Source organism: Saccostrea echinata, unplaced genomic scaffold (genome assembly GCF_033153115.1).
Source record: "Saccostrea echinata isolate AGI-Se365-2 ecotype Australia unplaced genomic scaffold, CSIRO_AGI_Sech_v1 ptg000040l, whole genome shotgun sequence".
Classification (NCBI taxonomy): Eukaryota; Metazoa; Mollusca; class Bivalvia; order Ostreida; family Ostreidae; genus Saccostrea; species Saccostrea echinata.
Genome location: NW_026889789.1, coordinates 5,903,348 through 5,915,782, shown reverse-complemented (window position 1 = coordinate 5,915,782; position 12,435 = coordinate 5,903,348). Strand labels below are relative to the sequence as shown.

At 30.9% G+C, this 12,435-nt stretch overlaps 1 protein-coding gene across 1 annotated transcript; it reads right to left on the bottom strand.

Moving 5' to 3' along the window:
• Positions 1–2,448: 2,448 nt before the first annotated feature.
• LOC133200656 (death-associated inhibitor of apoptosis 1-like) lies at positions 2,449–4,206 on the bottom strand. The gene is made up of 2 exons (XM_061336431.1): positions 3,687–4,206; positions 2,449–2,592 (listed from the first exon to the last, which is right to left on the bottom strand). Exons 1-2 carry the CDS (start codon positions 4,177–4,179, stop codon positions 2,471–2,473), a joined length of 615 nt encoding a protein of 204 aa, XP_061192415.1. The 5' UTR covers positions 4,180–4,206; the 3' UTR covers positions 2,449–2,470.
• Positions 4,207–12,435: the final 8,229 nt, after the last annotated feature.

Genomic DNA, 12,435 nt, shown 5'->3' with positions numbered 1-12,435 from the left:
AAATCAATGCAAAATCCCTTGATCAACCAATCCATCCACTTGCGAATTATTGTTCTCGCAAATGTTTAAGAGCTATTTCACGATAATAAGTACTCGCAAAAAATAAGGAATTTACAGTAGTTAGTAAATATGTGAATTACATTATATTGATAAAACAAATAAAAAAAAAACAAAATATATGACATGTTACAATTTTTCAAGACATTTAGAGCTTCTAAAAAAAAACTGTGAATTACAATTATGGTTATGGTACAATGTTTTTAAAATGTAACTATATCAATAAACATTAATATGTCAAATGAGTTTTCCCGGCATTAGAACTCACATATTTAAAAAATATTAACAGCTTCTCTAGTTCTAAGATATCTTGGATTGGGATGATTGTTTCTTTTTTAAGTTTATACAACATATAACAGAAAATACAATTTAACACACATCGAAATGTACAAGTATATCTATAGTTTTCTTGCATAATAATTCAATGGAAAAATATTTTTTATTAATTTTTTACATGGAAGACAAAAATAAAAGTGAACAAATTTCAGATTTGCACATGAAAAATAGAGAGGTCCACATGTCACATCAGTAACTTGCAATTGCACCATGCCATCCCTCATCTAACTCCACCCCCACCCCCTCCCCCAAACATATACTTATAAAAACAAATTCTGCAATAATATCCCTTATTGTGGCCAATATCTAAGTCAAACGTATTGATAATTGCATACATTAATTTTAATACAGTTGTTTTAAAGGTTGTACATGTATACATATGTTTATCATCTTAAAACCATACCCACCCACCCCCCACCTTTTTCCCTCAACTTAATCTTGAGAGAAATGTATATATGTACAAATAGATACTTTGTTTACAGTGAAAGGAGTGGAGCCTATGATATAAATGAATATTCACAAATTAATAAATTTATTCTATACAAAAACTTCACCAAGAAAAGTCATAACATAAAAATTAGTTTATATCAAAGGGTAAACTTTAAACTATAATTTAGGAAAAATACAATACACACACACACACACATGGCGTTGAGGGCCCACATTGAAAGACAGATTGCATTCACTTATTATTATAATTAAAAATACAGGAATTGCTAGATAGCAAAATGGAAACATGTAACTTAAACAAATACATCTACAGAATTTTCATTGAAATAGAGCACTATAGGATTTTAGATGCAATAATAGATGTGTAACTAATACTGTAACTACATGTAATAGGAATGTAACCCCCCCCCCCCCCCAGCAAGTCGGATAAAACTTATTAAATCTTATTTGTGAAAGCGTATTTTAATAATATTAAATTTCACTAATTTAAAACATGATGATGTCCACTATAGTTATATATTTTGACATAACAATTCTGTCTTTTTATTTTCATCATATGTTCAGAATTTGAAGAGAAAAAAAAATCAAAGAATTTTTTTTTTCATTGTGATATCATGTCTATGGAAAAAATTTGAGTCATGATACATGTACATTTGATTCCTAATTATAAGTTTCCTTAGCTTCTACATGTTACATGCAGAAAATTCTGAAAATAAACAAAAAAAAAAAAATTATTTCTTTCTTGCATAGTCAAGGGCAAAATAAGTTTGTAAGTTATCTCTCTTGATTTAGATGTTACTTGGTTAACTGGTCAATACTCAGAAAATTAGATATTTTCTCTGTACTTGGGACTTTTTAAGGTTGAATAAAAATGTAAAACAGTAATTGTAAACCATTCTTTTAGTTTCATGAGATGACATTAATGATCAAAGAAATTATTTTTCATTTTCTGAAAAAAAGCTGTCCCCCCCCCCCCCCCCCACCAAAAAAAAAACCCCATAAAGTTATGTAAGAATTGAAATAGGAATATTTTAAAAATTCTGAAAAATCATTGTCTAGGAAAAATGTACGAATGACTGTCTGTGCAAAATGACTACTAGAATATATATTAATAAATTTAAATACATTTTCCCTTTAAATAAGGCATTATTCATTATGTATATGTAATTTTTTTTTCCTGTCAGTAAATCATATGTCATCACACTTGACCGAGTATTTAGGTTCAACAGGGAATTCAGTGAAGAATTTTTTTTTTAAATACTACACGTATGAAAATATTTCTGTCATGCACTTACTGTGCATACTTGGTAATGTAGTAAAACATGCTATAATGAATTCTCACTTTAATACAAGGAAGTGATTTTCATTCCTTGAAATTATAATTTTATCAGGAATTTATCACTTTGTGTGTTTTACTGCATGTACTTCAAATTAAGGAGTATGACACAATGTTTCAAAGTTCACAAGCAATTGTTCATTCTGTTATGTCTATATGCTTATTCATAAAAGTTCTGCACAATTTAACAATTCTCAATAAATACAATGACTGCATAACTAGTCCTTCACTAAATATCAATTGGATATATAAGCCCCTCCCCTCTTCCCTCCCCGAATGATATTTTTTACTTTAGTGTGCAGCCAGCATACACTTTGGAAAGTTCGCATCGTGTTCCTCTTTAGGTTTGTCTTCTGGTTCCCACTCCTCCAGCAGGTTTCCACAAAACCAACACTGGGTAGTGTCATTTTTACCTAAAAGAAACAAATTTTGTAAAAATTAAGCATCAGTATTCTACCTTGATTATATTCTGATTGTATGAAACCACAAACTGCTGTACATGTAAACAAAGTTGAAAATTAGCCCTCTAACCCCCCCACCCCCACCCCCACCCCCCCCCACCCCCGGGAAAAAAAATCAAAATCAATGATAAATATTCAATTAATACATACTTTTAAATTTTCATCAAATGTCAGTGTTTTTTAAATTCCTGCATATATCTTGTTCAAGTAAGTCTAGCAAGTCATCCAATACTGATACTAATGCTCAAGGGCTTTTGCACCATATTTTTGGTACAGATGCTGGGGCCTTAATTTAACTTGGGAAAATGAGGAAAGTTTTTAATTTTCGCGAAAATTGGGAAAATCAATTAACATATAAAAAATCATAAATTTTTTTGTTTTTCTGGAGTTTTGTTTTTCACTTCAGCGTTTTTTTCCCTTATATAACTGATACCGATAAACGGTACCGTTCCCAATGCCAAAAAAATGTTAATTTTTCCCAATTTTGAGATTAAAAATTCCAAATTCAACTGCCAAGCAACAGACTATGATGACATCGTATTTCTTTTTAAATGAAACATTGTACATGTTGTACAAGTTGACTAATTGTTTCACTTCGGCTTGAATCGAAAGTAGAGATTAGTCGTAATATGGCAGGACCTGTGGTGTAGACAGCGTAATGTCATACATTTTGACAAATTGAAAGCATGAAAATGCGAAAACAAGGGACAATGATATGAAAAACAATAAATACTTGTTGTTTATTCTTTAAAACATGGGGTAATATGTAATGAAGTTGGAATAAACTGAAAATACGTTTCATTTGTTTAAATGCCAGAAAACTCTCCTTTGATCTACTTCGATGCTATTTTTCCCAACTGAACCGGTACCGGACCTTTCCCAATGGGTAGAAAAAAATCGCTGCACTTTTAAATTATCATTTAATAGTGACATTTAGGAAACTAATGGATTTACTTTTTACCATATGCATAGGAAAATGGGGGGTATTCAATGCCCCCACTGATAAAAAAAAATATAGTGCCTTATGCTTGTCACCAATTAATTACCTGTATAGAATAACCCAGCCTTTGCTAAAGCATCTATTGAGGGTTTTTCATCATCACTGTATGACCAATCATTGAAAGACTTCATTCTCAAATTATAGTCCTTCATCTGAGGAATAGCACCATTTTCTGCAGCATTTTGTGTATTCCTAATGAAGTCAAGACGAGAAAGCCCTCCATCCAGATTGGCACCGAAATTTTTGCGGTCATTGTCAAGAACTCGAGAACATGATGGGGAAAATCGACGATGTTCGGACTGAATATCATCTTTTTCTTCCCAGTTATTCATAATTATTCCACAAAATGTACACTGAACCTTATCATCTTTACCATTGCCAATGTAATGAAAGCCATTATCTGCAAGATCTTCTTTCTCTTTCACTGCATTCTTTGGGTATTTACTGAAAGTTTTCAGTCTTTTCTGGAAATTCTCCTGAAGTGGTTTAAATCTTTCCAGAGGTGACGTAGGAATTATGTCTTTGTTGGCTGGGTCCATTGCTCAAATCTCCAATCCAGAGAAAAACTATAAACATAATAACTCAATAATTTAGAACACAAGCTTCTATCTCTGTTTTTTTTTAATTATTTTTATAATACAATAGTGGCTATCGCAGTGTATGTAAAATCCACTTGATCATGTTGATAGTAAAACTACTATTACCCTACTATTACCCTGTTAGTAAGCACAATTTCAATTACCATGCATGTACAGGTAGGCATTTAATACAAGAAAATCAAACTTTCGTAGAGACCCCTACCTTTATCAGTGGTCAGAAATGCATATACACCATTACATACATATAATTGTATAGAGTGTGACTAAAATGGGTAGCAAAACCCGGGCTGGGCCGGGAATTTCAAAACTGAAAACCAGGTTTTTGCCAATTACTCAAATGACACTGAATTCTTCATCACGAAACTTACAGACATAATTTAATACAGCAAAATTTGTCTTCGCTGAGAGTTTTAACTCCAAATATCAATTGTTTTTCAGTGATTATTAACAATTGACATTTTCCTGGTGACTAAAATGGGTTGTAAACCCAGTTCATTCATTTTAGTGATTTTAAATTAAAGCAAGTTGCATGCAGAAAATGGGATATCTTTGTGTTTTATCATTGTTTATTAACTTTATGAACTTAAATTTTATGACCAATGCGAAAATGAATATAGATAGTTAAGATAATCATCAATTTTTTAATACCCGGAACAGGTCAAAACCGGACGCGTTTGCCCGGGACAAACTGGAATATTCTGAAATGTTGCTGTCAGATGACCAAGTGCAGAGAAAAGAATGTAGAATTTATTACGATGGTAACCTATACACAAACAAAATATACAAATGGGGAAAAAAAATTAAAAAATACACAAAAAATCCTGTTTTTTTTTTCAAATACAAATACTTAATATGGTGTTGTTGATTGTCACAATGAATCGACAAGATAAAGACGGTACATCTAGTTTGGTATTCAGTTGCATGATTATGTGTTTAATTTAACTACTATTGATGATAAAGATATTACCAGTAAATATGATAAAATCTGCGAAGTTGGCTTGATTCACGGGTATTAAGTGTTATGATTTAAAAAAAAAAAACATAATTCGGAAATGTGAGGTTTGTCCCGGGTAAACGTGTCCGGTTTTGGTCGGTCCCAGGTATTTAAAAAATGCATTTATTTTCAACAATCAGTAATTTTTTTATAAAATGGTCTTAATTTGTGAGTATATTAAGTTAATTTTAATCGATCCAGCACACAAAACTGCAATAATTTATCAATATTAAGTACAAAACATCAAAATATGTAAACCGGGTTTACTACCCATTTTAGTCACCGGGAAAATGATGAATGGTGATAACAGGGACCTATATACTAACATATATAGTTAGTATATACATGTAGATCCCTGGTGATAATCCTTAAAAAACGTAATATTCTCAGCGAAGGTATATTTTGTTGTAATGAATTAAATCTGTAAGTTTCATGACAAATAAATAAGGATTTTTCGAGTAATTAGCAAAAACCCGGTTTTCAGCTTCGAAATTCCCGGCCCGGCCCGGGTTTTACTACCCATTTTAGCCACAATCAATTGGATACACTATCTACATGATCTACTCAACAACAGACCCTAGTGTAGATTCGCAATTAGTTAAACACATACTTCACGACCCTTTGGAACTGAAAGTTGACTTATTGTCAAGATGACTAATGTAACTACTTTGAGGGGTTAATTAATCTATATGTTTGACAGTTTCAGAGCAAGTTGGTAGAAATATTAACACAGGTCCCTGCTAACGATAACCATGATAATGTACTTTCGATTCGTTCAGTACTGTACATTCTACGTTCTGCCACTAGAATCAAACCACGGTTCAGAAAATCTACAATATGTAAGAAAATCTACTTACTTAAACATGTATTAAACAACAAGCTAGGAACAATGGGATTAGGCAACACAACATATAATTTGGACAAACAAGGGGATTCACCTTAAAGAGGATCCCGAGTCCGATCTTAAAGTTTGATTTTTTTTTTAAATTCTTATAAACTTGTACATGTACATGCACATGCATATTTAGATGACAGATAAAACACATGATACTTACTTGAAATTCTAAAAAGTCTCTGTTTTGATATTATTTTAAACGATGTATATGTTTATAAATGAACAAAATACACATATTTGGAGATCCCCTAACTAAAAATAGAATGGAGAGGAATTCCCAATGGTTTCGCCGCCCACCTCCGGCAAATCAAGCTCGGCCTGCCTATTTGAAGACCTACAGGTAATTGAAGACCTACGGAAGACCTAGGGAAGACCTACAAAAATATGGGCTATATACAGCAAAACTGATGTGATATTCTGATTAAAAATGTCTTAAATATATAAAATACACAAAAAATTTTTATAAAAAGAGGTTTTAAAGTGTATTTTTCAAGCTCGGTATGGGGAACTATTTCTTCTCTCAGACGACCTATCGCAAGAACGGCAACTCTGGTTAACTTGTAAACAACAACATGTATATTATGGTGAAGTGAACAGGGAAAATGAGAATACACAAATAAAAAAATTCAAATGATATTTGTTGAGTTTTTCAATCATTTTTATAATAAAGATATAAGCTGGAATATGAATTTTGATGAGATTGATATATATAAATTAATATTTCACATTAGATGTATACTTTCAATATTATCTATAGTCAATATTTAATTATAGTTTATTGCAATTCTTCAAACATGTAATATGTTTTATGGGATAAATATTAAATATTTTAATCTAAAATATTGAAATGTATACTGTGGATTTGTCTTAAACCATGTAAGGTAAGATATCACTCTGACCTAAAGGCTTCACCACTAATGTGTTATATACACACCCTGAGGATATTTCCATGTTTTGATTGCAATTATCAACATACCCCACTTGCTCTGATGAAGTTAATTTACAGTCAACAAACCAGATATATATTTTTAAAAATCTTTTAATTATATTATCTTAATTCTTACAGAGACACTCATTGTCTGTGCTTCATGAAAGAATAATTAAGATTTCTTAATATAAAATAACTTTTTAAACCTATTAAGTGAAGCAAATAAAAAAACTCAATGAGTTTTACATGTGACTAAAATGATAGCATTTTGAAAAAAAAATTCCAAAATGGTCACTTTTTTCTCTTAATCAAAAACATATTTATATTACAGTGGCAAAAACAATAAAAAAAAATGTATGTTAGAATAACCCGTCATGTACTCCCAGAAATACTACTTAAAACATTAAGAATAACATTAAATAAGGAATATTTTTTAAACACGTAGAGCCAAAATATACTGTATATCATTCTTGAACATATTTTGATTAAATAAATAACTTACACTGTTTGACCTCTCCTTAAAATAAGATCAATATAATATGTCATAAACTGAAAATAAATATTAACAGATTCAGAAATATGAATATAATAAGACTTTTCAAGTGGAATTCCATGAAATATAAATTAACACGACAATTTGAAATCTACAGAATTAATCAATGAATTTATGGATAGCAACAAGAAATAGTTTAATATATTCTGTCTGTTATTTACATACAAAGTACACAAATTCTTTTTATAAATTAAATAAGTAACATGTAATCACTTAAATGAAATGCATGCATATTTTGAGAAAAGAAATCTTTTTTTGCTGTTCAGGCTCAGTGAATGTAAGAAGATTTTGTAAGTGATTGTGGCTCTGATCTTTAAGAAAAAATACTTCCGATTTTTTAAACTTAGTTTTAACACTCTGTCAAAGCATAAACATATTTATTTATGTGTATATAACACATTATTTATTATCATATTTAATTTGTACATTGATATACCAATGAAAATAATTTTGAAAATAAATTAAAATTTTTAAAAAGAAAGAAAGGAATTCGGTTAAAAAAAAAAAAAAAAAAAAAAAAAAAGAGTCCATGCATAGGAATCATGGAAACTTCTTATAACAATTTAATAATTCATTAAAAAAAATATACACATATTTTATGATTGATTAAATTATGGTATTATATAATATGTAGATGTCTCTGCTTTGGTTAAGTTTTTTATTTATTTTTTTTTTTTTTACGAAGTAAAATAATATCTAATTGAATATTCCCTTTTATTATTTCATCTTTGATTTAATTATTTCAAAATATCTTCAATGCTTCTGTTTTTCTTCAATTAACTATTGATTTATTTACATTTTTCTGATGTGTTTTGGTGAACAGCTGATTTGTTATTAACGCGAGTTATCGTTCTTGCGGTAGGTCGTCTGAGAGAAGAAATAGTTCCCCATATCGAGCTTTAAAAATACACTTTAAAACTTCTTTTTATAAAACTTTTTTGTGTACTTTATATATTTAAGACATGATTAATAAGAATATCGCATCAGTTTTGCTGTATATAGCCCATATTTTTGTAGGTCTTCCCTAGGTCTTCCGTAGGTCTTCAATTACTTGTAGGTCTTCAATTAGGTATTCCCAATCAAGCTAGCTTATTCGATTTTTTTTTTCATTTTTAAGAATTTTCAACAATTAAATAGAGTCGCCTCTATTATTTTAATAGAAAATGAGTATTTCACGACAGAAATCTATGGAAAACACCCCCTTTTATACCATGAAACAAAAAAAATGCCATTTTAAAACATATGTTTATTTTCATGTTATGCAAATGCATACCAAGATTTTCAGTTGCTGTTTCTCATAATTTATATTAACAAATTAAAATACAGAGAAAATTCTCACTATTTGCGAAAGAATCTGATTTAAGTAACATACATATTGTAACGTGATAATGTCCAAGAATAAGGCAGATGTTCTATTTACAGTTTATTTACATATTTACACAATATTACACACAACACTTATGTTGTATAACATCATATACTCAATACATCAGTCCATCTGCTTAAACATTGATAAAGTGCAGAACTGACATCCGTCTGCGTTAAACTCTAATGCAGAACTCCAAATAAATCGAATTAGTGAAACTCTAAATTATGACAATATATATATGTAATTCAGGCCCGTAGGAAGCAATTTCCAATTTCAGTTGGGGGGGGGGGGCAGCCATACATTTTCAGTTGACAGTTGAGGGGGCACTGCCAAAAATTTCCTGACAAGCAAAAAAAAGGTCATCAGACGATTTTATTGGGGGGGGGGGGGCAGGAATGTAGTATCTATGTTTACTATAGTAATCTAAATATCGGCAAAAATCATGCCGGCAATCCCCCCCCCCCCTCGGTTCCTACGACCATGCAATTGATATACGTACCATGGTAGATAAAAAAAAATAAAGTATCGGTTATAGAAAGGGATTTTAAAATTGTCTACATCTTTTATAACCTAACTGAATATATACACACAAAATTTTTCGTCATAAATTGGTGAAAAACCCATACTATGGAATTCCATATACAATAGCCAACGTACTGCTTACTGCTCAGTACTACATGCCAACTGCTCACTGCATGCTTACTGCTTACTGCCAACTGCCACATATATATTTTAAAGAATTTTCATATTTATGTAGATATTTATGTGAATTTTTAAAGAACATTACTTATTTGGGGGAAACAAAGAGATATTAGTCTTTAATTTGGTAAGACTTATGTTTTTACCGGAGGGGGGGGGTGTTTAAAGACTAAAAACAGGATAATAGTCATTTTATTACCCATTTCAAATGAAAGGAGATAACACATTAAAAATGTACTTTCTCAATCTGATATGTTGAATTTTACAAAAATTAAACATACGGAGAGATATAAGAGTCATTTATCCATTTCCATGAGTATTTGAAAATCCGATAAGGTTTTCAGTCTGATTTCAATTGATGTTTCTAACACCTTGTTGTAAATAAAAGGAGTTGTAAATATATAAGAGCAATTAACTTTCATACACTGGTTTTTAAAATTACCAACCCTTTACTAATAAACTTTTCTTTGCATTCAAACAAGTTTTAATGGCCAAATTGCCAATTATATTGAATTAAATAGATGTAAAATGTAGGCGGGAATCGAGAGTTAGCGTGCGTAGTTCTTACAATAATAACAAAAAAACTAGACGAGCTTGTTGCAAAGCAACAAATAAGTCTTCCGTCTAAATTTCAAGGAGATGAGATCGAGATCAAGAGACATCTACGGTCATATGAGAAAAAATGAGCCATTTACCATTACATGTACTTCCAGTATGACCGGAAGTGACGTCATTTTGACGACTTCTAATGATCTCCTTATCTGCTACTTGTCATTTTGAACAACTTTGCTTCTATGATGCTATACAAATTCTCAATACTTTTCGAGATATCAGGAGAACACTTTTGGCCCCTCTAGCTCTCTAATTTTAGGGACCAGCCCCTTATTGTTGATATCCTTTAAAAGATCGTAACATTCTACACAACTTTTGTTCTATATGTTTTAACAAAATATTTACAGGTAAAAAGATATTGTACAAAAGGTGTTAGAAATATAAAAATTCCCGATAGGACTTTTTCGGGCCATAGCGAGCGTCGAAGTGCGGCACTCCCGGGGAAAGAGAAATGCGTCTGTCACATCTACACATGTTGCTCTATCATCGCCGAAAAATGTCACGTTTCTGTCTAGAAGCGCTTTTCAAAAAAAAAAAAAAAAACAAAACAAAACAAAAAAACAAAACAAAAAAAAAAAAAAAACAAAAAAAAAAAAAAAAACAAAACAAAACAAAAACAAAAAAAAATGTGGAAAAGAAACCTAAGAAAAACAAGAAGGTCTTCCGCTGAAGACGAAAGACCTTAAAAAAAATGACGGATAATTTAGGAATTTTTAAACTGTAAAGACGAGGAAGGAGTAAATCGGAAGAAGGAGTATTTCCTTTTAAAAACAAAACATTAATATTCCCACATTTCCTTGCAGGCAAATAATTCGATAGCGGGGGGGGGGGGGGGGTCACATACAACAAAAGAACAAACTTTAAGTAGCGTCTTGAGTAACATTTGTTGGTGTATATATTTATTCTAGAAATATAACTGAAAATTATGATAGCATAACTTTTGCCCATGCAGTGTAATATATCTTGGAATATCTTTCAGTATTTTTTTTTACCCAATGACAACGAAGTACCTTCTGGGAATTTTTATATGTGCGTTATTTAAATCGTCTTAATGGCTAATATTAGATCTGTAAAAAAAAATTGTGGTGGTGAAGGAGGGGAGGGGGGTCGTCCCCACTAAATTTCCAATATGTACTATACAGTAGTGCTCCCTCAATAAGGCCGCCTGTCACCTTTTTTAATTCCTTGTCAAAGAATTTATGTAAGGTTGTCCAGTTACTCCCACTTTTATAAAATCATGATCAGGTAGGAAAAAGTAAAATTTTATGTGGGAATAGGTAGAATACAAATAATATTAAACAAATAATTAGCTGTTTAAGCATATACATTGTTGTATAAACAGCGACTAATCAACTCCTGTTAGGTTGTAGGACGGGTACAATGTAAATTAACTTTTTTAATGCCCTTTTCTATGATTTATTTTAGTAATTCTGATATAAATGCATATGCCAATAAATATTACCCAAGACCCTCGCTACTGAAAGTTTGCCCCTCCCATTTTTTCTGATGTATATGAGCCTCATTTTCTTTTTAAAAACTGAACATTTCCCCTCCCCCTCAAACAAGCTATTGATTATCTGGGAATTGGATGTTATGTATCTTAGAGGAACTGCTATTTATTCCCATTTATTCCTTCCTCGCTTTCACCGTTTAAGAATTCTGAATCCACCAATTTTTGTTATTACTGTAATCTATCATAGGGTTGGTCCAATTACGCAATATTTGCGTATTATTAAGAACAAAACAGACAGTGTCATTTAGACTTTGAGTATTGGCAGTTGGCAGTAAGCAGTGAGCAGTTGGCAATAAGCAGTTGGCTGTCGTACACAATGTATATGGAATTTCCTAAAAACTCATTCTGGATTCTTCCGTTTAAAAAGCATGCGTTTTTTAAAAAAAATTATTCATCAGTGAAAGATGTGTCATATAACACAAGTGCTATCGAAATCTTTATCGTAAAATGGATACTTAAAAGATTTAATTTATTTAATTAAACATGGGATATTATAAAGTAAAATCAGGTGAAACATATTGAATTATTTTATGCATAGCCTTGATTACACCAATATGACCTCGATTAAGGTCATTACTGCATTATTTCTTATCAAATACATCGACATGTTTTCATTATTTTACAACTACATGT